This window comes from Marmota marmota, unplaced genomic scaffold (assembly GCF_001458135.2).
Source record: "Marmota marmota marmota unplaced genomic scaffold, marMar, whole genome shotgun sequence".
In the NCBI taxonomy this organism is placed as follows: Eukaryota; Metazoa; Chordata; class Mammalia; order Rodentia; family Sciuridae; genus Marmota; species Marmota marmota.
Window position 1 is genome coordinate 44,666,857 of NW_026000082.1, and position 26,821 is coordinate 44,693,677.

Sequence of the window (26,821 nt, forward strand, 5' to 3'; positions counted from 1 at the left end):
AGCCAAAGGTGACCTGAACGCAGAGCGGAACCGAGCAGACCATGCCCCCCCCCCGCCCCAAGCAAACCCAGCGCCAGGTGCTCAGGACACTGTAGTGAATCTGACCACAGCTCTGCCCTCTTGGAGCGAACATTCCAGAAGATTCAGAAAAGCTAAGACTGTATGTAGGGTTATCTCATCTACCCTGCTTCATTTTTAGGTAGGAAACCATGGTTCAGAGACTAAGTCACTTGCCCAAAGCCACAAAGCAAACTAGGGAAAAGCCAAGACCAGATCCTAGCCACACCCTCCCCCCCATTTCCAGGTGAACATTAGTCCCCTTATCTTGCATGGTGGCCATTAAAGGGGTCATAGCACAGTGGCTGAGAGCACGAGTTTGGGATTTAGGTTCATCACAGTTTCAATCCAGCTTCTTTAGTTGCTGGCTGTGTGAGCCTGGGTAGACTGCTTAACTTCTCTGTGCCTCAGCTTTCTCATGAATAAAACATGGATGATAATATGTGTATTGTGAGGGTCAAAGAGAGAATCCCTGGAAAGTGCCTGGCACGGTGTCTGTCACACAGGAGGCAGGTGTTGAGTGCCTTGCTGTCATTACCATGGCAGTCAGTCAGTCCATACCTCCACAGCCACTCAGGGGACCAGACATTCACTGTGAGCCAGTGTCTCAATGTGGCGTCCCCAAAGGTGAAGGGAACTGAGAGTGGACACCTGGCTCCAGGGTACAGCTCTGCCACCGGCTCTCTGTGTGAAGTCCTTTGGCTGCTGGAACAAGTCACCATGAACAGAGGAGGTTAAAATGACCACTCAGTGGCCTTGCAGGACTGGGACGTGGACGGCCACGCAGGTCTGTCAGGCTCAAATCAAACCCTCTGTGTCTGTTCACCTTTCCTGGCCTCTAGAGGCTGTCCCCGTCCTGCAGCCGCGTCCCTGTGACCTCTCCTTTGCTGACTCTGACTGCCTGGCACTGTCTCCTAGGGACCCTGTGACAATCAGCCCCCCGGGTGACCCAGGATGGTCTCCTTCTCGAGATCCTAATAGTGACACATTCGCAGGTCCCAGGAGTGGGCTGTGGGCATCTTGGGGGCTGGTTCTGTCTGCCGAGGGAAGTCGCCTCCCTTCAGTTTTCCCACCTGTGAACCCAGAGGGGACACAAGGCTTGGGTCCCCTCCCTGCACAGCCTCCCAGGGTCCCCCTGCCATCAGCTCCCCCACAGCACCTCAGCTCTGGAACCGGTGGCCGCGGGGTCCTACCTCCAGGACCCGCCCAGACCTGCCCCTTGGTCTTGCCCAGAAGAAGGAGGTTGCTCCGAGCTGTCCCCAGCTGCTCAGGACATGGGAACTCAGGGCCCAGGGGGACGGGCGTGCTCATGGGAAGGTGGCCCTGGAGTGCTGGGGGCAGGCCGCAGTGACGGGCACTGCTCAGCCCCAGGAGGAGGGCACTGGGGGGAGCCTCCGGGGGACAGGGGAGGGGGTGGGAGGGGGAGGTGGCAGCGCCGAGTGTCTTTTTTTTTGCTTTTTGGTGCCGGATGTGGAACCCAGGGCCTCGGCCCTGCTAGGCCAGCGCTCTGCCCTGAGCGTCCGCCTGCCCCGCGTGCCATCTTTTATGATCAGATAGGGTGGATCTGCTGTGCGTCGGCTTGTCCACATCTTGAGATCTCCTGGGTCTAGAACGTCAGGGGCACAAACACAGCCACACACGTCCTGCGTGTGCTGGGGAGAGTGCATGGGTTGCTGGATCATCACAGGGCTTTCAGAACAAGTTTTTTTTTTTCATTAAAAAAATAACACTGGACACTATCCCTTATACCTGTAATCCCAGCGACTCGGGAGGCTGAAGCAGGAGGATCACAAGTTCAAAGCCAGCTTCAGCAACTTAGCAAGGCCGTAAACAACTTAGCAAGACCCTGTCTCAAAAATAAAATAAAATAAAATAAAAAGACTAGACTACTTGGCACAATGACACATGCCTATAATCCTAGCAACTCAGGAGACTGAGGCAGGAGGTTTGCAAGTTCAAAGCCAGCCTCAGCAACTCAGTGACCCTAAGCAGCTTAGTGAGACCCTGTCTCAAAATTAAAATAAATAAATAAATAAATAAAAGGGGCTGGTTTATGTATAGCTAATAAGAACAAATTTATTTTTTTTTTAAAAAAAGGGCTTGGGATGTGGCTCAGTGGTTAAGCCCCTGGGTGCAATCCCTAGTACCCCATGAGACCGGGTCTGTACTTGGAATGGAATATTACCTAGCCCTAAAGAGGAAGGAGATCCTGCCACATGCTCTGATGTGGATGGATCCTCAGGACATTGGCTGAGTGTAGTAAGCCAGTCACAAAAGGACAAGTCATGTAGGGCTCCACCTTTACGAAGTCCCTAAAGTGGTCCCATTCATAGAAATAGAAAGTAGACTGGTGGCTGCAGGGCTTAGGAGAGGGGAGGAGGCCTGGTTGTTTAAGGGGGACAGAGCTTGAGTCTGGGGGATGGAAAGCGCACAGTGGTGCATGCCAGGAATCCCAGCAGCTTGGGAGGCTGAGGCAGGAGGATCATTTGAGCCCAGGAGTTCAAGGCCAGCCTGGGTGACCCAGGGAGCTGCTGGTTCAAGGGGAAAAAAAAAGAAAAGACAAGAAAGAGCCTGGCTGTGTCTCCTTCCCAGTAGGCTGCAGTCGGCCGGCTCCTCCTCGTGGGGCTCCCCGCGCATCTGTGCTGTCACCCACATCCCCGGCTTCTTTCCCTTGGATTCTAGCAGCATCCACCCAAAGTGTCACTAGACATTAACAAACGTCCCCCGAGGGGCAGTCACTGCAGTTCAGAACCACTGCTCCACGTGGTCGTAGAGGGTCCTGAAGGAGCCGGTGACTGGGAGGGATCTGACACAGTCCTGATCCAGGACAGCATCAGGGGAGGGGGCCGCAGTCCCACACACCCCCTCCACCCTAGGTACCCGGCCTGTCTTCTCTCCAGCATACCAGCAAGCCCTCCTCTGCAGACAAGCTGGGGACATTAGGTGATTGGAAGGGCAGAGCTGTGTCTGAGCCCTCTGATGGCCACCAGGACCCCTGGGAGCCACCAGACTCCCAAGCTGCCTCAGAGTTCCCCATACCAGTCTTGCCAGAAGGTTCCCTGCCACAAGGTCCCCATAGTCACTTGGCACAGGTTGGCACCCTACTCAGCCCAGTCCCCCACGCAGGGAGATTGGCAGTGGTCAGGATGGAGGGGTCAGGTGCGGCCTGGACTTACGGTGGACCAGGTGGTGGTGGCGTGACAGAGACCACCTAGTGGTGGCGGTGGACCTGGGGAGGTGGACAACATGGCGGTGGTGGCAGTGAGGGTCAGGACGGTGGCTTTGATGGTGATGTTGGTGGCAATTCCAGAGAATCCCACTTTAGCCCTCGTGACTGTCCCGGCTCAGACCCTGCCAGGGCGAAGACACATGAGGACACCCACATGGGGTCTCCCGGGCTTGGGGTAGGACTGAGGTCAGGGTGGGGGCCAGGCTGCAGGGCCGGTCCGAATACCCTGGGCAGGGCCCAGGCTGCCACAGCCGCTCTGTCTGCAGAGCAGGGCGAGCGGGGCGAGCCCTTGACCCGATGCTGTGGAGATGGCCTCCTCTTCATGAAATCAGCTTATTACTTAATCAGCCCAAGTGTCTGCCGGCTGAGATGGGGAGGGTGATTGGGAATTTTCCTCCCGTGAGGCGGCGGATATTTAATGAAAGTGACGGTGGATAACAAAGGTCAGCACTATCGGAAATTAGAGGCAGCCTTCCCTGGCACCCCCGCCCCCGAGCAGGAGCAGGAGTCTCCTTGTGCAGGATTCCTCTGCAGCACGAAGCGGCTGCTGCTGCAGCCACAGCACACACACCTTCTCCAGTTGCTCAGACTGGATTTAGAAGCTGGTGCCTGGAAAGAACACGAAACAGGGAATCAGGGATCTGTGCTCCGGTCCAGATGCCAGGTGACCTTGGACAAATTCCCTGACTGCTCTGGGCCTCTCTGTAAAAACAAAAACAAACAAAACCAAAAACAGAAAGGCAGGCAGGGAGGGTGGGGAAGGGGGTTTCACCTGCACAGGCTGCGTCACTTTGGCCAAGGGAGCAGCAGGCAGAAGATGTGATTGGGAGGTGTAAACTCCTGCCAAGAGCAGGAACTAGTGTCCAGGGGTCCCAGGAGAAGCTTCTGGGTCCATCCTTCTTCCAGGATGAGCCCACCATTCCTGGGAGTGGGCAGTGGAGGAAGGGCCTGGGTCAACACACTCCCTGCCCAAGCCCTTCTTGCCACCAGGCCCTTCTCACACCTGGGGAAGACTTGCCAAGGTCACAGCACAGGTCTCCGGCAGGCAGTTCACAGAAATAACCCATGAAGCTGGGGACAGTGGCACACACCTGTAATCCCAGTGACTCAGGAGGCTGAGGCAGGAGGATTGCAAATTCAAGGCCAGCCTCAGCAACTTAGTAAGACCCTGTCTCAAAATAAAACATAAAAAGTTCTGGGGATAGGACTCAGTGGTTAAGCCCCTGCTGGGTTCAATCCCTGGTTCCAAAAAAAAGTGGTCTTTTGTTGCATGGCAAGGTGCTCTCCGTGTGGTCCAGCACAGTGGCCGGAGGCTCTTTCTCCTTGCAGATTTTTGGAGACGTACGCTCAGAAACAAACCTAGAAGGGCACAGAGCAGCTTGTTAACCGCGTGTTCATGGGCTTCTTTTATCCCCTTTCTGCTTTCTCGGTGTGGGGACAGCCTTTGCCACACATGTTTAAGGACACCAGTGCTTACCGGGGGCTGCTGTTGGTCAGGGTGGGACTGTCCCAGGAGCGCAGCTCAGGGAAAGGCCCCGAGATCTCCCTGACCGCAGGCTGCTCGTTGGCGAGGGGCCGGTCGGGGCACAAGAGATTAATCTCAATCTACCATCTGCTGTGTCACCATCTATTTATGGAGGGTGGCAGTTCGTCAGCCTCTCAGCTCAGGTGTCAGCTGCGGGGACAAGTCATCAGTCAAGGGGAGCGAGCCTGGCTGGGGGTGACAGGCAGGACCCTCGCAGGGGTGAGGCCCCATCTCCCCTGAGTGTGCCCTGGCGGAGAAGCTGGGTGGTTCTAAAGGGAGGGAGCCGTGGGCCTGTCCTGCCTGGGCCTGGGCCAGACGGAGCCCACTGTGGCTCTGGTGGATGTGGGCTGGAGGGGGACCCATGTGAAGGCCGAGGTGGGGAGCTGAGCCCACCAAGGGGGCCTGCCACGGGGCTGTCGCCCAGGAGGGGAGGCGGGCCGAGCTGCCTCATTCCCACTGCCTCCCAGGACCCTCAAGCCACTATGCACGGGGCTAGGACAGCTGGGCAGCGTTAGGTGATTTGGGGCAGAGGGACAGAGAGTGACAGGACAGGGGTCCAGCTTGTCCTTGAACTCCTCTGAAGTCTAGGCAGCAGCTCGGGCCACAGGAAGCCGGAGGACGTCAGGCAATTTGCAGAACGGACGAGGCTGGAGCCGGAGGCGCAGAACAGAACCAGGTGGCTCAGGGGGCCCAGGAAACAGACCCCACTGGAGAGCTCTCTGGGGTGTGGCTGAATGGGCCCCGCCAGGGCTGCGTCCAGTGCACCCGCGATTCTGTCCTGACACAAGAGATGCAGGTCCCCGGCTGGCCACGGCCAGGAAAGGGCTGTGTGCTGTATGAAGGTTGCCTCAAAACATGCTCAATGGGGAGAGTGGTGACTGTCCCCAAGGGACACCTCCCAGTGAGGAGAGATGGAGGGTGAGAAGCCAAAGGGTCAGGGGGGGACTATCACATAGATGTCCCTTGTAGCGGGGTGAATTGGGTGTCCCCCAGAAAGATTCACTCGGGTTTTAACTTCTGGCACCCGAGACACCCGCGAAGGTGACCTTATTTGTAAAGTCTTTGCAGATGTAATTAAAGTGAAGAATCTGGAGAGGAGCTCATCCCGGGCTCAGGGAAGGGCTGCCGAAATCCAGCGACAGGTGGCCTCTAAGAGGAAGGCTGGGGGAGATTCGAAAGAGAGAAAAGAAGGCCATGTGGAGCGGAGGGGCGGCAGAGGAGGGCGGTGAGGCCACGAGCCAAGGACCGTCTGGGGCACCAGGAGGTGGAGGAGGAGGGGAAGCTCCCTCCGCCCCGACTGTCACAGGATCTAGCTCTGCTGACAGCTCCATTCCAATTTCAGGACTCTGGCCTACAGAGGCCTTAGGCCACCGGCTTGTGACAATTTGTTACCTAAGAATCAAATAGAACCTTCTATTTTTTTTTTTTTTTGCTCCGGGTGCTGTGAGCCAGGGCCACCACCGGGGGCAGCATGGTCCAAACCAGCTCTGCCAGGTGAGGATGCTGCCCGTCCTGCTGCAATCCGGTGCCCCCTGGGTCCTGCCTCCCGGAATAACTTGAGCAAGCAGGGGAGAGAGGCTTCCGGCCATTATTCCAAGTGGACAACTTTAAGTAAGGAACACACCTGTTCCATCCCTTTATCTGTGACCCAGGGTCCCCCATAGTGCCAGCTGCAGAGTTTATTTTGCAAATTGCAGGGACAAAGGCAGCTCAGAGAGGCGGGGACGTGAGGAGGCTGCAGGAGGGTCAGGTGCTTTGTTCCCATCCACCTGCCTCCAAAGAGCAAGGAGAATTCCCACCTCCCAGGAGGGAAAGGCTTGGGAGACGCCCACCCAGCATCCTCCTCCTCCTGCTGACCAAGCTGGGGAAGAGCTTCTCTCCTCAAAGGAGGAGACCCGCCTGCAGGGAAGGTGGACTGGGGACTCACGTGCTCTGAGCCTGTCTTTATTTGTAGGTTCATTCACAAATGCTGTTTTCGAGCTCTAAGTCCCGGAATGCAGCAGGGGGGTGAGGTGACATTTGAGTGGGACTCGAAGGGAGGTGGGACCTAAACACATGCAGGGATGTGGGTGGCACGGGTGGCGTGGAAAATAAAGCCAGGTTGGGGGTAGGGATGGAGAACACGGGGAGGTCGGGAGAGTGGCTGCTTTAGATGGGGAAGAGGAGGCCTAGTCCATAAGGTGACACATGAACAGAGACCTGAAGAAAGTGGGGTGCACCCAGGCACAGTGGCGCACACCAGTAATCCCAGCAACTCGGGAGGCTGAGGCAAGAGGATCACAAGTTTGAGGCCAGCACGGGCAACTAAAAACCAAAAACGGCTGAGGATATAGCTCCGTGGTGGGGAGCCCTGATACGTAAAATAAAATAAAATAAAATAGTGTGTCAGGTGAGGGAGCAGGTACAAAGGCCCTGAGGCAGTCCTCTGATTGTGGAGTTTGAGGAACAGCAAACAAGGTGACATGGAGGGGTTTGGGGATGGAGGTGGGGATTGTGGATTTCATTTTGAGAGGAGGGATGGGGAGCCCCCGGGGGTGGGGTGTTGAGCAGAGGGTGACAAGGATGTAGGTTTCTCTGTAAAAGATCCATTTCCCAGGGGAAATTGGGGCAGTCTCCAAGACAGAGGCTGGAAGGCAGCTCGAGGCTCTTACAGTCCTCCCCAGGAGAGGGTCCGGCGGCTCACCCCCCTTTTCCTGAATCCCAGCTTCTCCTTCATTCATTCATTTTTCAGTTCTTAGATTCAGGGAGGGGGCTGTTATCAATTGCTCTTATTTTTCCCCACAAATTATCTGTAATAATTAGGAGGAGTACCTCGCACCTGGGACGAGCTTCCATGAAGAAGGCAAGAAATCATAAAAAAATGGTGGTTCCCAATGTCTTTTCCACTAAGAACCCATGGGTATCAGTGGGTCTCAATCCCAGGTCTGAAAGAGCTTTCTACAAACCAACTGCAGGGTTGGCAGCTAGCCTGGAGCCGGCCACGGGCGGGCGGTGCTGCTGACATACCAGGCCTCACCCACACTCTGGCCCACCTCCAGCTCCCAGCGGGAAGGCCGCCCAGGATCCTGTCACCTGGGCTGCTTGACTTGATCTGGATTTTCTCATTCCTGCAGCGTACCCTGACTGCTGGGAGACCCAGGCCCCCTGGGAGAGGGGGTCAGACTTGGAGGAGGTCTGTCAAGGAAAGGGGGAGCCCGGGAGCCACCTGGACAGGCTTCCCAGAGGAGGTGTTCTCTGAGCTGAGCGCTAAACATGAGTTCACACTTTCTCTGTAAAGGACCAGGTAGACACTACTTAGGGTATGTGCCTTGTCACAGGTATTCCACTCGGCTGTTGGCGGTGAAAAGCAGCCATGAGGAACCCACCCAACCTGGCTGTGCACCAAGAAGGTTATTTACAAAACGTGGGGAGAGGGGCAGGAAGGAGGATGTGTCTATGGGCTGTTCTTTGTTGTCGTTGGTTTGTTTTCCAGATATCTTTGTTTTATCAACAAATAACAGTGTCTATTTCTAGGAAACAATGTGACATTTGATCTATGTGTACTTTGCACAGCTGAAGAGGTGGCTTGGGGAAGGGCAAGGAAAGTCAAGCAGGGACACTCCAGGGACCCCCGCACCCCATGCGGACAGCCTCAGGGCCTCCAAGCCTCCCACCTCTCCTCCCAGCTCCTCCCAGCTCCTCCTCTCCCATGCCACCCTCCTCTTCTATCTGGGAGTGTGTCTGCCCAGGTCCTGCCACCTTTGCTGTTGGAGGCCAGGGTGACTGTGCCTCCCGCCTTGCTCCCTCCCTCCCTCCTGCTCTTACCTCTCCTTCTCTCTCTCCCTCCTTCATGGCGCCCAAAGGGAAGACGCACCTGTGTGTGTGATGCATGAACGCAGGGAACCGCCCAGTAACCCACATCTACTCAGTGGCCACGAGCAGCCGGCCACAGACCCGGGTCTTACCACGGCAGACACGTGGCTCGTCCCACGTTTCTGGAGGTTGCAACCCGAGATCAGGATGCCGGCAAAGCGGGGCCCCGGGGAAAGCTCTCTTCCTGGTTTGCAGAAGGTTGGCCTTCTCAGTGTGTCCTCCCATGGCAGAGAGATAGACAGACAGACACACAGAAAGACAGAGGAAGAGAAAGGGACAGACAGAGGGACAGCTCTGTGCCTGTCCTCATGGGGGCTCTAACCTCATCATGGGGTCCCCCCCTCCTGCCTCATGTAACCCTAGGCACTTCCCAAAGGCCAGTCCCCCAACACCATCACTTTGGGGGTCAGGGCTTCCACCTATGGGTCTTGGGGGGACACAAATTGTGACATCGTGAAATACGTTTTTTATCTTACTCCTCATTTCCTGGCACACAACCCCTAAAATCTGTGGCATCTCTGAAGCCAGAGATTCTTTTTCGATGCTAATGGTAGCTGCAGGATGGGGACTGGTCCCTGGGAAAAGTCCAGGGTTGGAACTTTGAGTCCCATCCCCCAGCCCCTGGGGAGGGGAGAGGGGCTGAAGGTCAAGTTGATCGCCAGTGGCCAATGCTTTAATCCATCTCGGCCTCCGAGATGAAGCCGCCACAAAGCCCCAAAGGTCAGGGTTCAGGTAACGGAACAGGTGAGGGCTCTGGAGAGGGTGCCCCCACCTCCCTCCCCGCATCTCTGCATCTGCATCCTTCGTCAAACCCTTTATAGTGAGCGGGTAAATCAGTTTCCTGGGTTCTCAAGCAAATTAGTCCAGCTAGAGGAGGGGGTTCCTGGAGCCCCCGTTCCCAGCCGGTCTGTGGGCAGCACAGGGAGAGCAACCTGGCCTTGAGATGGCACCGGAGTCAGGGCCGACCTGGGCACCAAGCCTCAACCCTGGGACCTGCTGCCACCTCCAGGAAGGTAGCGTCAGAACTGAACTGGGTTTGAGGACAGGCCAGCTGATGTCCACTGCAGAATCACAGCCTGCTGGCCGGGAGAAGCCCCTGAGTGTCCCAGGTCACAGAAGCCTTTTGTGCAGAGAGAGCGGGAAAAGTTCATTTTCCCCTGTACATAAGCATTCAGTCCCTGAGAGGCACCTGCTTAGCAGAGCGGTCAGTTTCAAGCAGGGAGCTTTGTCTGCTCCCATCAAGGGACACTGGCACTCTGGTTGGGGCTGCTGTGGCATCTGGGGGGTAAGGGGCAGGGATGCTGCTAAGCTTCCTGCAGTGCATGGGACAGTGCCCCCAGACCAAGATGCCTCCTGCCCTCAAGGTTAGCAGTGGGGGGTCAAGCAACCCAAGATCCTGCAGGAGAGCAGGAGGAGACCCCAGCGTCAGAGACCCCAGCTCCAGAGTTCTGCAGTCAGTCTGGGTGCCTTTGCAGATGGCTCTAGGAGCCGCCCCCTGCCCCCCTCTGCTGGGCCATCTACTGGGTGACTCTCTTTGTCCAGCTCAACTTATTTCTCTGCCCTTTGTGAGCCACAGAAAGCCATTAAGTCAGTGCATCTTATCACGATAGCCACACAGGGCACCGGCCCGGCCGGTTGGTCCCCATGGGGGGTGGGGGCTTACGTGGCATTTTCTGAACAGGCCCTTTTCTCCCAGCCACAGAGAATTTGAGGTGACATTTCGAAAACCGTCGCTTTGTAAAAATGCCAAGACGGATCTCAAGCCACAGGGAACACTGTGGAAATCAGAGGGGACTCCAGGAGTCCAAGGCCAGCTCAAGTCGGAGCCCAAGAGTGGGTGCCCCGGGCTTTGAGGCTGCTCACGGAGGAGGAGGATTTCCAGGAAGATCCCCCAGCTAAATCATGACCTGATATGAGCGGAGGCTGCAAGGGATCTCCCGCTCCAGCACTTGCCAGGGCCTCACGCCTCCCACTGCCGTCCCTCGCATCTGACCTCCTGGCACCCCTGGCTAGGGTGGGCTGTTAGGAGGGAGGCGACTGGTTTCCACTGAGGAAACCAGTGTCTTCAAGGGACCCCCAACACACTGCCTCAGGGCTCGTCTGTGTTATTCAGAAACATTTAAAATGCTCTGAAGTAGGCTTACGATGGGTTTCCTTTTTCTTTTTCTGCTTTTTCCTTTTGGTACTGGGGATGGAACCCAGGGGGTCTCTACCATGGGCCACGTCCCCAGCCCTTTTTATTTTTTATTGTGAGACGGGTTCTCACTAAGTTACCGAGGGCCTCCCTAATCTGCTGGGGCTGACCTCGAACTTGTGATCCTCCTGCCTTAGTCTCCCGTGTTGCTGTGATGACAGGCGGGCACCGCAGTACCTGGATAAGTTTGGCTGCTTTAAGGAAAAGAAAGAGGCTTGACATGGCAAAGCACCTTTGGGTTCAGTACCTTAGTACCCAAAATTAAACATTTTAAAAAGGCCTGGAGGGGTAACTCAGTGGTAAAGTGCTCCTGGGTTAAAAAAAAAAAAAAAAAAGAAAAAGAAACACTCAAAAGCTGTAGCCAGGGGCTGGGGATGTGGCTCAAGCGGTAGCGTGCTCGCCTGGCATGCGTGCGGCCCGGGTTCGATCCTCAGCACCACATACAAAGATGTTGTGTCCGCTGAAAACTAAAAAAAAAAACAAAAAAACCCCACAACTATATATTAAAAAAATTCTCTCTCTCTCTCTCTCTCTTTCTCTCTTAAAAAAAAAAAGCTGTAGCCATGTATAAGCCAGGGAAGCCCACAGAGGTCTGGTCCACCTAATCCTTGGGTCTATAAAGCAGGCACTGATTCAGGGAGGAGAGAGTGCAGTCGGGTTGCTAGGCAACAGTTCCCATGGCGAGAGGGCAGCATCGGTGGGTGGGCTGTGGATCACACAAGAAATGGACAAGGACAGACACGCACCCTTCATCTTGTGCTTCTGAGCTAGAGGAGGAACGACACACCAAGAAGAATCCCAAGGTGGTCACTGGGGCTCCAGGCAATTAAAAGGGCAGCTCTCTGCAGGGTACAAGCTGGTGACGAGCAAGGTGGGAAGGTTTCATCTTGACTTTCAGATATGCTGGGAACCGGGTGAGGGTCAGCTCTGTGAAACTGGAAAGCTCTGAAAAACAGCTAGAGAAGTTCTTCCCGAGAGTTGGGAGGTAGTGAGGAAGGCGGGTGAGTTAATGTCAGGATGATGTCCTCACATCTCTCTGGCTACTTCCACTGCAGAAGTGGACCTTACCCTCCAAGGGTAAGCGTGGGCCTCCAGAGCCGAGTGCCAGGCCCAGATCCTCATTTTGCCGCTTCCACTATGAAGCCCTGTTGCCAAAGAAAGTCCTGCCAGCATACGGTCCTTTAGTTTTCTCATAAATGGGCCTCGTGCATTACTGTGAGAATTGAGTTAATAGATAGGTAGCATCAAGATTGAGATTTTTTTCTTTTTCCATGTTTTGGCAGTCCTGGGTTTGATGAACAGAGCCCCCCAACTCCACAAGCAAATGTCATAGGACCTGAACTAGAAATAGAGACTGGTGAAGTGCTGAGCCACTAAGGGTTACTTGTTACCAAGCACATTCTACCCATCCTGACTAATGCATGCATAGTATGAACTATGTACCAATGCAAGGCCTCATGAATCCTAGGCAAGCACTCCACTAATGAGCTATGTCCCCACCCTGTCCCCTATACATAGAACCATATCTGCAGGTAGTAAGCATAATGAAACTGTTACAACTGCTCTATTTGTTTATCCTTCCTCTTCTAGATTAGAACCAAGCTCTGAGCTCTTTGTGCATTCTAATATCACATGTTCTCTTATACCTGAGGTCTGCAGAATCACAGCAGTCATTTGGGTTGGTACATAGTTCATTTTGTGCATGTGTCAGTCAGGATGGGTAGAATGTGCTTGGTAACAAGTGGCCCTCTAGTGGCTCAGCATTTCGTAGCCTGTATCTCTAGTTCATGTCCACTGAGGTTTGGTGGTCAAATGGGGGCTCTGTTCATAATATTCACTCAGAGGACTTGGCAGTCAGAGGCTTCATCTCAATACAGGTCCATTTCCCAGCTCAGCTCATACTAAATTCTCCTTTCTCATTCTGCTGGCTACGCTGTGATTCTCAGATGCTGAGCCCTGTCCCAGGCTTTCTGCTTAGAATGATCTCCCGGCTGGTTCCTCCTTACCCTTTAGACTGTTCCTCCTGACCTCCCCATCTACAGAGTCCTTTCTCCCACTCACCCTCGACTGCTTCACCTTGGTGTTACATCCTAACAGTTTAATGTATTTCTTGATCTACTCCCTTGTCATCTAAATTGCAAGCTGAAGCCAGGCGGTGACACAGGCCTGTAATCCCAGCTACTTGGGATGCTGAGGTTGAAGGTTTGCAAGTTCAAGGTCAGGCTGGGCAATGCAGCAAGACCCCATCTATAAACAAACAAACAAACAAATAAATAAGGCACAAGAAGGCCAAAGTTTTGTTTTGTTCTCTGCTGCAGCCCCAGGACCTAGCACAAAGTAAGTACTCAAAATTTTTTTTGGTTGAATGATTGAATGAGTATCTGTCTTCTCCCGTTAGAGTTTACATCCTTGGGTGGTAGGGTCCTTATTTTCCTTGCTTGTCATCAATTCCTTGGCACAGGCAGAATCCTCAACACATTTGTTGAATCAATAAATAAGTGCTTAGAGAGCCACCTGTCACGGTGCTCGGTGTCTGTGCCTCGGGCAGGTCACCCATTAGGCTCATCTAAGTTGAGGGTAGGGACAGACTTCACCTGCCTGCCACTCTGACCGCCTCCTACTTCACTGATGGCAGACGGGGGGACCCCAAGAGAAACAGCTCACCAAAACGGGGGAGTCATCACAGATGTCTCTAAACATGCTATGAACCCTTTACCCATCACCAGGTGGCTTCCTGATGGCAGCCCTGGGGAGGAAGTGCCAGAGTCTTTTGTTCCCACCCTGCCCTCTCTTCCTGGCTTCTCTCCCTTTCTCTTCCTTTTGGAGGCATAGTGGCTCCAGAGCCAGGTTGCTTGGGTTTGAATCGGGGCTCAGCCATTTACTAGCTGTCCCACTTTGAGTAGTGACTTCACCTGTCTGAGCCCATTCCCCATCTCAAAAGTGGGGCTGATATCGACGAGGCCTTTCTACGGAGTTGTTGTAAGGATTAAATGAGTTCATCTAAGTCAGGTGCTCAGAACAGAGCTTGGGTGAGTCCTATGGAGCGATCCTTGTGGAGATGGTGGTTATTATTAGCAAGCCCTTACTCAGCATGGGCTCCGTCTTTAACGTTTTTCTAGACTGGAGGGTTTGAGGCTTCTTCTTAAATTAGTCAAACACTCAAGTGAAATCCTACAGTCAACCCAATAGAGAAAGCAGAGTTCAAGAGGCCTCCTCTGGTCATATCAGGGGTGGGCTCAGGCCCCTTCCTTGGATGTTTGGATAGTGAAGCTTCTCAAAGTTGCCTCTGGCCACAACAGAATCCCCCAGTTATTAGAAAATGCAGAGTGGGCTGGCGCAGTGGTGCTTCCCTGAAATCCCAGTGGCTCAGAAGGCTGAGGCAGGAGGACCGGGAGTTCAAAGCCAGCCTCAGTAATTTAGCAAGGTCCTGTCTCTCAGTAAAATGTAAACAAAAGGGCTGGGGATGTGCCTCAGTGACTGAGCACCTCTAGTTTCAATGCCCAGTACTAAAAAAAAAAAAAAATGCAGAGTAGCCCCCCGCCCCCAGGACCTCCTGGATGGATCCCTTGGGAGCCTGCATCCAAGCACAGTCTTCTGGTGACTCTTCAGCCCATGAAGCTTCACTCAAGTTCCAAGTACCAAATACTCCATCTGGGTGTGGTGGCACATGCCTGTTGTCCCAGTGATTCCCTGAGGCTGAGGCAGGAGAATCCTAAGTTCAAGGCCAGCCTCGGCAGCTTATGAAACCTGTAACTCAGTGGAGGATTGCCACAGTCCGGTTGGGCAAAATAACCGGGAGGTGACAAGCAACTTGAAGGTTGAAGCAGGAACTGAGCGGGAACTCAAGGTAGCAGGCACCCAAGGTAGCCGGAGCCAATTTATTATGGAACAGCAGAGGTATATATACCTAACTGATTACACACAGCTTGACTCAATTAGAATCATCCAGATACAGCAATCAGCCAATAAGGAATCTCCACCATCTTAATGGCTCCGTGGCGTTGTCTCACAAACCACTCCTCCTGGCAAACTGCCAGGCGCCATCTTGACTTGATTTGTGGTCCTCACAGTGGATGACAACCTTGGGTTCAGTCCCCAGTACAAAACAAAAGTACCAGATGCCACAGGAAAGCCCCCTCCAGCTGCCTCCTCTTCCTCCCCTCTCCTGTGTTGGGGTGGTGGGGCTTTACATGGTGGCAAGCCTCTCTTCCTGTCTGCCCTGAGGGTGGTGGAGAGGAGCCTGGCATCCAGTGGGGGGATGGCCCTGAAGCCTGGAGGGTCCTGCCACCGGGTGGGCACTGAAAGGAAAGTGACCACAACACTCAGAGCGACCAAGATATCTTTTTGCAGCAGTGCAACAGAGGAGAAAAGAGAGAAAGAGAAAGAGAAAGAGAGAGAGAGAGAGAGAGAGAGAGAGAGAGAGAGAGAGAGAGAGAGAGAATGCATGCAAGGGAGACAGAGAGATCAAGAAGAGAGACAGAGCAAGAGAGCAAGAGAGAGAGGCCTGGCAGGAGGGAGTTTTTATAGCCCAAATCTAATGGGGCCTCTGGGTCTGCAAGCTGCCTTGTTGGCACAATGGGGGGTTGAGTGTTCAGCCTTGAGTGGGGTTGAATGTTCAGACTTGATGCAAACAGGTGATAAAGGACCAGACAGAAGGAGGTTTGAATGCATGGGCCATCCTGCAGCTAACATTTGTTGGCCTGCCCTGAAGATAACATAGTTCAGCCTGTCCTGCACCTAACATTCCTCCCTTTTTGTTTTTCTAAGTGACATGGGGGACATCGTAAAGTCCTCTAGCTACTTCCTGCTTAATGGTGGGCGGCGTGGAACCCAGGAGGAAAAGTGGAGGAATGTTCAGGGGACAGGTCTGAGAACACCAGGGCAGCCAAAAATAACACTCAGTGGCTATAGATAACTACTTTGGTGGGGGTAAAGTCCATAAAAGTTCCTTGAAGCCACAAGTCGTCGATGGCATCAAACCAGTCATGAATGGAGGAGATTCTTGGTATCAGCCATTGGTCCTGTAGCAGGGACTCTAGGAAGTATTGGAGGTGGCTTGGTTGAATCCAGTAATGTTAAGGGTGACAGCCTGATTGCAGCCAGTGGAAGGGCAATTGCCTTGACCCATAAACTGAGAGTGGGTGGTGTCATCCTGGTGCCATGTTACTTGGATGTAGAAGCGGCATCTGTGGTTTGAGATAAAAACTTGACAGAGAATAATGATTAGTAGAAGAAGAGGGTTGGTGAGAAATTTTGAGTTTCGTGGTCGTGGTGGAAGTCCAGGACTGGAAATTTGGAACAGTTGCCTTATTTAAGGCAGGAGACATAGTACCAGGGAGAGTGGCCCAAAAGCTTGGCCACCATTGGGGTAGTATCTATTACTGTATGGGGTCCTGTCCATTGAGGTTCCAATGATTGAGAATGCAGTTCCTGAAGTAAGACTGAGTCACCCAGTTGAAGAGGGTCCAATTCAGTTTGTGGTTGTGCTGGGATTGAGGCAATGAATGGAACAGGAAGGCACTGGTCTGTGTGTTCACTTAGGAGTTTGCATAGAAGTGTGAGATTAGGCAGGTAGGACACAAGGGGAGGAGGAGCGATTGGAAAACTTTGGTTGATTAAGAAAGGGCACCCATAGAATTGCTCAAAGGGGCTAAGGTCTGAGGGGGTCCTTGGGGCTGCCTGATTCAGGTGAGGGCCAAAGACAGGAGAGTGGGCCAGAAGAGCCTAAGTTCAATAGTCAAGTTTAGTGAGATGATCCCTGAGAATGCCATTAGGCTCTCAACCTTATCCAAGGATTGGGGTTGGTAGGAGATGTGGAGCCTCCATGTGATGTTGAGGCCTTTGGAGACTAGTAGAACAACCTGAGAAGTGAAGGCCAGACTGTTGTCTGACTGGATGGAGGCGGGAAGTTTGAACCTGGGAATGATCTGCTCAATGAGGATGGAGGCAACAGTGTTAGCAGTTTCCCTGGATGTAGGGAAGGCTTCTATCCAACCTGAAAAAGTATCAACCAAAGTAAGTAGGTAGTGAAGCTTTTTGTGCCTAGGCATGTGAGTGAAGTTGATCTACCAGTCTTTGCCTGGCTAGTGGCTCCTCATCTGAGGTGTGGGGAGTCTAGGTTTGATGCTTCCTTGTGAGGATACTGTAGAGCAGACAGAATAAGCAGAGTGGACCTGCTGGAGAGTAGTTCTCATTCCTATGAAGTGAAAGAGGGGTTGTGAAAACTGGAAAAAGGGGTTAGAGAGGGTTTTAGGTGGGGGCAGAGTCTCTGGAGCTAGAGGAGTTGGTCATGAGTCGTAGGTCTCTGTCTTGGGCATCAGGGCTGGTAGTCTTAAAGAAGTAATTGATTGACTGACTGGTTGGTGAATTTGTGTATCTGATCTTGCAGGAACTTCTGTAGGCAATTTAATAGACATGGTTCTATTAGGAGAAACATAAAGAGGACTAATAGGGGTTCTGTTAGGGGGAGGAGTCAAGGTCATACTTGACTGAACATTCCCCATGGAGCCTGTTGGCCTAGTTGCTGTCTCCTCTTTTCTAGCTGTTCTTGTCCTTCAATACTCCCAGGAATGACTGTGTTTTGGCTTAACTGTTTTTGGTAGGTGTTTAAGATCAAGCTGGTCAAAATTGACTTTGTTTTTATCTATTGTTAAGAGTCAGCTGAGTTCCCATAGGGGTCGCTCATGGGGGAACTTGAGAGCAGCTTCTTAGTTCTGCTAGTGCCATTTGCACCAGGATGGGTCCAGGTCTTGCTTGACCATGTGGCTTCCCTTGAAAGCATCAGGGATGTCTCCCTTCTCCGGTGACCCTCCTATTCACAGTAAGTGCACGGATTGGCTTTTCATTCTCCAGTGGTCTCATTAATCTCCCTGATCAGGAGGTTATTTGGCCCGGAGTTGCAAAGCTCTTTAGAGGAGTTCCCTGCTCCCTGGATTCAGATTGACTCAGAGGGTAAGAGCGAAATATTAGTTTTCTTGGCCATTTTAATTTAACTTTAAATCTTGATCATAAACATCCAGCATAAGTCAGTTTCACCTTAAATTAAGAGTACTGGGCTTTACCTGAAGTCTGGCCTACTTTGGAGTCATTCTGACATATAGTAAGATGGAAGGCAGAGCCTTATCTCAGGTAAGGCTAAGATTTATAAATCTTAGGTAAAGTGTTCTATTATTGAGCTGATCTTTGTTTTTAAATATCATTTTATAAAAGTTTACATATATTGTTGCTTGAGGTCACATGAATACTAGTACAATATGATATTACATTTAAATTGTACTCAATGTATAGAACTTCATATTAATCTTATTGATAACAGGTCCAGTTATACAACATTAAATGATACAAATAAATCTCCAATATGTTATTTTTATAAGTCTAAAATTACCATGCAACCTTTTGGAGAACACCAGCTTGATATATTTTTTTTTAAAGCTTCTATCTTAAAGACTTAAATACCTGGGAAATATGAAGACATTTAATACACAAAGAAGAGTAATAGTACCACAATTACATTGATGTTTTATATTAATCAAGTTTAGCTCTTAAAGAAATAACATATTACAATATTGCAAAATAACAGTTGTTGTTTAACCATAGTTGTATACACAGACCTTCTATAGCACTTAATTACATCTATATAGCCAACGTACACAGACCTTCTTCATCACTTGCTTAAACCCTCTTATTTACTTAATAGACTCTCTTATCCAGAAACACATTTTCCTTCTATTAAATCCATACCTAGAACCTTCTAATTTCTCTTTCCTATCTGTTAACTCCTTCTTTATTCACACTTTGAAACAATCCTTGTAAATTTCTGAATTTAGGCAAATTATTCCATTTTAATAAGAGATATTTTGTTATTTGCAGCACACAATCAATCACATCTGTTGACCATTTCATGAAAACATGAACAATGTTTAAGTATATAGAATTATACTGTTGTAGGGACGGACAAGGCAAGGCACCTAAGATAGCACCGAAGATAGGGAAACAGTCCTATTTGGTTGCAACCGGATTCAGAGGGCACTGCTTCTGTTGTAATCAATTAATCCCCTGAACCCCAAGTTTAAGTAGTTTCAGAATTTTGTACCCAACAAGTAAGGGGAGGGGCTCAGAAGTTCAGAGTCTGCAGAAGTTCACAAAAAGCAGTTTTTTTTTTAAATTTTTGTTCTGGGCAAGTTAACTTTTCAAGGACACTTGGGAGGGGAGAGCTTTTTCTTCCCTTTCTTTCCTCCCCCTGACAGCTGTTACCATGGAGCCCAGTTGGTAACTTCCTTATCTTAGAACTGTAGCCATCTCTGTGAAGCCCCAGCTCAAGGCCAGAGGTCTTGTTCACATATTTTGTGAAAAACTAATAAGGGGGTGTTTAGCTTTTGGAGTGCTGATTTTTCCAAGCAGTGGCCAAGTAAAACAGGGCAATATGAAAAGAGGAAGTTTATCTATGTTAAACTCTTTTGTAGAGATTTTTTTTTGCTGAAAGTCCTAAAATCAGCCATGGTGAAGATTTCTGGAGAAGGTCAGTTAAGACTTTTCTGGTAGGGAGGGGGCAGGCAGGAAGGTGGGGCTGAGAGCAGCTCCAGTGGATCTGAGAATGAGGAAGGAGAGATGTAAAAGAATAGGATTTTCCCTAGCAAGGAAAACTTGAGCAGAAGAACAGGATGGGAGTGAATATCTCAAAAAGCCTGTAAGGGACTTTAATTTTTAGTAACCTGTTTTCAGTGATGACAAAGCACCTTTAAAGGCCATTTTCACCAGATCTTGAATAGGAGCCTGAAGGCTCTCCTCAGCTGGTTTGAGCTTTGGGTTAGCTGGTAAAAGACCTGGTGGGACCCTGTGTGGGTGCTGACAGAAGAGAGGAGTGAGTGGGTGGAGGGGTACCTTCAGTACCTGCTACCTCAGTAAGGGGCAATGGTCTGAGAACCAACCGAGGTTTGGGTTTTTGATCTAGTAATTGGAGGGGAGAAATCAGGTTGCTGAGGTGGGGGTGACTGCGGAGGGGCTGGGGCAGAAGGTTGAGGGTGAGGACCTTTTTGAGCCAGGTGATAGAGTGGAGGTTTCTCAGCAAGGTCAAAAGAAGTGGATGAGTCCAGAGGAGGAGAAGATTGGGGATCAGTGGTTGTGGGTGTTGGTTTGTAGGCTAGAAAAATTTGCAGAGGTTTGCAAGAGGTGCAGAGAGCAGGATTGGATCAGAGCAAGAAGAAAGCCTGGACATAAGCCATCTTTACCCATTTTTCGAATGCTCACAGTAATTGTAGAGATCCCTTAGAATGGAGGGATCCAGGGACCCAAAAGGGGGCCATCTGTTTTGGTTGTTTAAGGGATAAGTGGGCCAGGCCTGGGTGCTACATTTGATCATTTGTTTGGGTTTGATGTCTGGTGTCAAGGAGAGGGATTTGAGGTTATCCAAGAGGCATTGTAGGGGAGAGTCGACCAGCAGAGAAAACACATTACCCATGTTGCAAATGTAGTATAAGGAGGAGGGAAGGGGATGCAAACGTAGTATAGGGGAGAAGGAAGGAGATGCAAAGATAGTATAAGAGAGAAGGAGGAAACTGATTTATTGGCAAAAGGGGCATCCCCGCTAGAGCCAAAAATCAGGAGTGCCTTAGTGGCAGGTTCGAGCTGCAGGGTTTGGTCGTCACCGAATCCTGACAGTTGAGGCTCTCGTTCTGGACGGAGCCAGAGCCGTGGGAGACCTTGGCCAAGGCTTTTCGGGACCCCTCCTGGAGAGGCCAGAGACTCCCAGGGCCAGAAAGAGGGGAAAGAGAGAGACAGGGGAAGAGAGAGGAAGGGGAGGGTAAGTGTCTCTCTAGCGGCAGAGTCTTGAAGGTGAGAGGACTAGGACTTTATGAGAGCCACCGAAACCATGAAGGTCTGGGTGGGGTGACGTTCAGTTCTCTGTTGTGTGTCTCTGGAGGTTACAGAGTCCTTTGAGGAAGACCTACAAAGCCTATGCTGGGAAACTACCAGCTGGGAAGGGAAGGGAATAAGTTTGAACCTAGGAGTCTATTCTGCCCTAGGAAGGAGTCCCTGAGGGCCACCGTGGCCTTGAAGGCTGTGGTGGGGTGTTTTTCTCCCCGCAGGTGGGCAAAGAGATTTGCCGGACAATCAACGGTCAAATCCTCCTGACACCACCATTGGGTTTAGGACTCCAGGAAGGGGAAACTCACCGGCATCAATGAAAGAAAAGTGACCACAACACTCGGAGCGACCAAGAGATCTTTTTGCAGCAGTGCAACAGAGGAGAAAAGAGAGAAAGAGAAAGAGAGAGAGACAGAGAGAGGGAGGAGAGAGAGCAGAGAGCATGCTTGCAAGGGAGACAGAGAGATCAAGAAGAGAGAGCAAGAGCAAGAGAGAGGGGCCCGGCAGGAGGGAGTTTTTATAGCCCAAATCTAATGGGGCCTCTGGGTCTGCAAGCTGCCTTGTTGGCCCAAGGGGGGGTTAAGTGTTCAGCCTTGAGCAGGGTTGAATGTTCAGACTTGAGGCAAACAGGTGATAAAGGACCAGACAGAAGGAGGTATGAGTGCGTGGGCCATCCTGCAGCTAACATTTGTTGGCCTGCCCTGAAGATAACATAGTTCAGCCTGTCCTGCACCTAACAGGCCCTGCTCCCAGTCCCTGCACCTGATGCCACCTCCTGCTCCCCGCCATGGATGGCTGTGACCGGGTCTAGAGAGGTCCCCAGCCCTAAGTGGAGTGTAGCGCCCCCCCATGCCACCCTAACTCCAAACCCAAACGGCCCCTAACCCTCTAAGAGCCCAGGAAGAGCCCCTGTCCTGATTCTCCCCACAATGGTGACTCTGAGGTCTAGAGAAGTCCCAGTTCTGCTCGGTCCAGCTCCTGTCCCCTTGTGTCTGGGGTGGGGCGGGACTCCCGCTGGGCAGGGCTGAGGCTGACCCTCTGGCCACCTCCTCTCCATAGGCCTGGATGAAATCCAGTGCTCGCTGCCCCCGGAGAACCGCAGGGTGGCGCTGCGGCAGCTGTCGGAGGCCAGCTTCAGCGAGTGCAAGTTCAGCCTGTCGCTCACCGACCTGTTCATCATCATCTTCTCGGGCGTGGCGGTCTCCATCGCGGCCATCATCTCCAGCTTCTTCCTGGCCACCGTCGTGCAGTGCTTCCAGAGATGCGCCCCCAACAAGGACGCGGAGGACGAGGACGAGGACGAGGACGACTGAGCCCCCTGCTCGGGCCTGTCCCTTGCCAAACCCCAGCCGGCGGCGCCTCTCGGAGAGGGAGGGGAAAGCGCTGAAGACAGGGAGGCACCAGACACCCTCCGTGAACAGAACAGAGTCTCCTTGGCGGCGAAGGGGACTGGGGCGCCCGCTGGCCCCGCCCATCGCAGCGCCCAGAAGCCCGGGGAGCTTGGGTGGGTCGCTCCTGAGCAGGGCCGACTCTCGGTGCAGGCTGCGGGGCCGGGGAGGATCCAGCCAGGGTCTCTGCAGGAGATGCCAAGACGCATCTTCCAGCCCTTCTTTCTGGGCCGTAGCTGTGCTTGGAGACCAGGATCAACCTCTTCCGCCCAAGGCCGGGAAGCTGCCCAGGCAGGGCCTCCAGTTCAGAGCCTCCTCCACGGAAGCAGGATTCTCTCCATATAATAGGCCTCAGCAGCCTTGGGATGTTGTATGGAGAACAAATCAATCTATGTGCAATAGACCTTTGTGACCCCCCCCCCCACTTCCCTGTGTGGATTCCTCATCCCCAGGGTGGGTGAAGCCCTTGGGATGTTGTGAGGGTGGGACTCTCCTGATCGCCCTCAGAGTAGAGATGCCAAAGAACCCCTCACTCCCTCAGGAGGTAGGACACAGCCAGAAACCAGCCATCCATGAACCAGGAATCAGAGCTCAATCCTGACACCCCCATCTCCCAATTCCAGCTCCCAGAACTGTGGGAAATAAATGTGTTGTTTATAAATCACCCTGGGTGTGGTGTTCTGTTATAGTGGCCCAAGCAGACTAGGAGACTGCGTTCAGCTAAGGTGGAACAAAGTGTATGCCTGTAATCCCAGTTCCTCAGGAGGCTGAGGAAGAAGGATCACAAGTGAGGCCAGCCTCAGCAACCCTGTCTTAAAAAAGGGAGGTGGAGCTGGGCATGCAGCTCAGTGTTAAAGTGCCCTGAGTTCAATCCCTGGGTCCTTGAAAAATTAATTTTTAAAAATGGTTATCAAGGAAAGAAATGAGAACTGGCCATAGGGCGTTCACTGCTGTTGTTTTGGTAAGTCACTGGAAAAACCTTCATTGGTATAACACAAACCCCAACCCTCTTCCTGAGAGGCAGCAACATGCAGAGGAGGGACAGTCACTTGTCTCTTTGGAGTCACGATGCTCCCCTTCCCCCAGCCCCTCCTGAGTCCTCCTCAGCCTGTCCCACTGGGCCATTCTACAGGCCCTGACTCGTCCTCTCTGGAACTTTTGGAAAACTTTTCTTGTAGTGGGCTGTGACAGGCAGCGATTTTCAGGATGTGGAACACAGCACTTCGGTTGGAGACCATGTGAGAGGTTGTGTGTCCCGGGGTTGATGCAAGACATCACATGAGCAGCATTGGACGGGCTGCGACAGAATCTTGGATGGAAGGCTCTCAAGAAGGTCCTGGGATATTTGGGGAAGACATTTCTCCTTTGTTACTCAAAATAGATATCTTTTTATTTTCTCTTTGCAGCACTGAGGATTGAATACAGGAATGCTCTACCACCGACCTACATCCACACCCCTTTTTAAGGTTCTAAGTTGCTGAGTTTGACCTCTAACTTGTGATCCTCCTGCCTCAGCCTCCTGAGGAGCTGGGATTACAAGTCTGCACCAATGTGCCCAGCTTCATAATATATCTGCTATATTTCCTTCATCTCTCTATTTTTTCTTCCATTAGTAATTATTGAGTGATTGCTAAATGCCAGATACTGCTTTAATTAAGAAAGACAGTCCTACTCTCTTTGGAAGGCCTTATATTTTTATGGGTAGGACATAGGACCAGCAAGGAGCCAAAAGTATCATTGCATGTAGAGAAACTCTGCACAAAGAAAATCAATGAACTTCTGTGATAGAGAGTAACTTGGGAGCTGCTCTAGAGCAGGTAGAGGGCATATTCTTCAGGGGTCTCTGAGAAGTAGAGAAACAGAGTCAATAGGAGGTGTAAAAAGAGATTTACTATAAGAGATTGGTTAACGTAGCTGTGGAAGCTGAGGAGCAGGAGCCGTGGCTGGTGAGCTGGAAGCCAATGGTGACATTTGATCCAAGGGTAGGAGAACCCTAGCTCAGCAGTGAGGGGGACAGAGAGCAAATGGCCCCTTTCTCAACCTTCTTGTTCTCTTCAGGTCCTCAGTGGAATGGATGGTGTCCAATACATGAGGGAGGGTCATCTAAGTCACTCTACCTATTCCAATGTTAATCTCATCCAGAAACACCCTCAGTGGACACACAGAACTAACCAAATATCTGGGCACCCTGTAGCCCAATCAAGCTGATATAAAACCAGTATTCCTGTGATCGGTAGCCTTCAAACCGGGTTCTGACTCCCTCCTCTCTCCCCTCCCTCCCTCCTTTCTTTCCTCTTCTGCCCCTCTCCTTCCCTACCCTTCTTTACCCTCGTCAACCCTGAGCAGACCCAGAGATCCTTGGCTCAGAGGGGCTGTCTTCTCAGAGTCCCTGGGCAGGTAGAGAAGTGAGCAGCCGCCTCCTGGTCTCCATGGTTACCTCAGCACCTTAGGGAGCTGCCAAGTGGGCTCTGATGTCGGGGAAGGTGGCTCTTCTGTTGAGAAAACCATGTAGGCACCCGAAACTGTTCATCCCGAGCCATGAGACGCTGCTAGTGTTTCTGTCTGAAAGCTCCAGCCGACACTTACACCCTGATGGGAATGGAGGCTCCTGGGGGAAGGTTTTCACTCAGGACAGAGGGAGGCGCCACTCACATTGGGCCATGCAGGGAGGGGAGAAGACTCCAGAAGAGCTCAGTGGGAGGAGCACAGAAGCCGGGAGTCAGACACTACTTAATGTCATCACCTCTCGGTCACCGGCTGCTCACAGCCTGGCCACACACTCAGCCAGGCTTGTGTGGAGCAGCTGCCATCACCTGTTCCCCATCCCCAGGAGCACCACTCTCTGGGTCACAGCTGCAGGCTTGAACCCTTCTCGGCCCCACTGAAGAGTGTGTTTCTCCCAGAATCCTCCGGAGGTGGTGCCCAGGCTATGGACATGGCGCTAGGCCCTGTTCTAGTGGGTTCTGGAGGATGAAGTTCCCACCCTGTCTCCTCTAGTCTTTCAACCTGCCTCCCGAGGGTCACGCTGCCTCCCGAGGGTCATGGTACCAGCCCTGTGCAGCAGTCCCTGAAGGGGTTCATGAGTGAGGCAGGGACAGTATTTTCCATATCCCACAGTTTTAGCATGAACATTATTCTGGGGGGAAAAGAGGGGTTTTCACATAATGCTCAGGGAAACCATTACTTCCTGGATATAAAATTCCTTTGAAAACCTGGGAACAATCCATGTGCGGTGGCGCACGCCTGTCATCCCAGCAGCTCAGGAGGCTGAGGCAGGAGGATGGCAAGTTCAAGGTCAGCCTCAGCAGCTTAGCAATACCCTGTCTCAAAAAAAAAAAAAAAAAAAACTAAAAGAACTGGGGACGAGGCTCAGTGGTATTCCCTTGGGTTCCATCCCCACTACCACAAAATATAAATGTATATTTTTTTCCTTATGCCAGTGTCTAAATATGTTTTAATATTGTCACTAGAAATTGCCATTTTTCTTTTTGTGAGTTATATCTAATCACGATAAACTGGGGCAATAAACGGGGTGCGTGGTGATTTACCTTTTACACATGGGTGTAGTTTTGAAAAGCTGGTTTGCTCTTCTCTGTAGAGTTCCTGATGACGTGGCTGCTTCCCAGCACAAGGAGTAGCCTCACAGAGATGCCTAGTAGTGATTTGTGCAAAGAAAAGAGCCAAACAAAGCACACCAGTTCCTATCAGGAAGGATCAAAAGTTCAAGGCCAGTCTCAGCAATTTAGGGAAACCCTGTCTCAGAATAAAAAAATAGAAAGGACTGGGGACATGGCTCAGTGGTAAAGCACCCCTGAGTTCAATGCCCAGCTTAAAAAAAAAAGAGTGTCTTTTTTCCTGTCTTCTCATTTAAACTTTGCAACTTGCCTTGCAGGGAAGGCTTTAGATGTAGAACACAGTGACATGGGGCCATACATGGTGCCCCCACTTAATGCCACTTAACGATGTAGCCTGGGGTAAATTCTGATTGTTTTTCTACTTGCACTCTAGAGTTTTATCCATGAACATTTCCTTTATACGTATTGGAAGTTACCACTTGTAGGAACCGTCAGACCAAAATATTTAACATTTTCTCCTCGGTTTTTTGGGCTTTTCTGCTTTAAAACATATATACCACTATTTATATCTTGTTAACTGAGGGAATTTTGAATCTCTTTCAATAGAACTGCATTAAGTTTAATGGTTTTGTAGAAATTAACTTTTGTTTAGGCAACTACTGGTGCAGATATTGTACTGAATTTTGACATTTATGATTTTTGTAATAACAACGGGCACAGACAGATAAAATGTCAAGTGAAAAAAAAACAATGTTCTAAGAGTGCATTAATATTTTGTCTTAAAACTATTTTTATTACAGCTGGATGGAGTGGCACTTGCCTGTGATTCCAGCTACTCAGAAGGCTGAGGCAAGAGGATTCCAAGTTCAAGGCCAGCCTCAGCAACTTAGCGAGACCCTGTCTCAAAATAAAAAATAAGGGCTGGTGAGACTGGGATTGTGGTTCAGTGGTAGAATGCTTGCCTAGCATGAATGAGGCACTGGATTCGGTCCTCAGCACCGCATTAAAAAATACATACATAAAATAAAGGTATTGTGTCCATCTACAACTGTGTGCGTGTGTGTTTGTGTGTGTGTGTATACACATATATGTGTATATGTATGTATGTATATATATGAGCTGGGGCTGTAGCTCAGT

The 26,821-nt window shown here is 51.4% G+C and overlaps 1 protein-coding gene and 1 long non-coding RNA gene across 2 annotated transcripts in view; one reads left to right on the top strand and one right to left on the bottom strand.

Moving 5' to 3' along the window:
- Positions 1 to 18,948, bottom strand: part of LOC125620514 — a 21,199-nt gene extending 2,251 nt beyond the window's left edge. The window contains exon 1 of the long non-coding RNA XR_007352256.1: positions 18,809 to 18,948. This is a non-coding gene — a long non-coding RNA (uncharacterized LOC125620514). The remainder of the gene's footprint in view (positions 1 to 18,808) is intronic.
- Positions 1 to 26,627, top strand: part of Lrrc38 (leucine rich repeat containing 38) — a 37,494-nt gene extending 10,867 nt beyond the window's left edge. Inside the window, exons 3-4 of the mRNA XM_048782722.1 lie at positions 21,781 to 22,047; positions 26,485 to 26,627. Of these exons, the coding sequence (XP_048638679.1) occupies positions 21,781 to 22,034 (254 nt within the window). The 3' untranslated portion in view covers positions 22,035 to 22,047; positions 26,485 to 26,627. The remainder of the gene's footprint in view (positions 1 to 21,780; positions 22,048 to 26,484) is intronic.
- Positions 26,628 to 26,821: the final 194 nt, after the last annotated feature.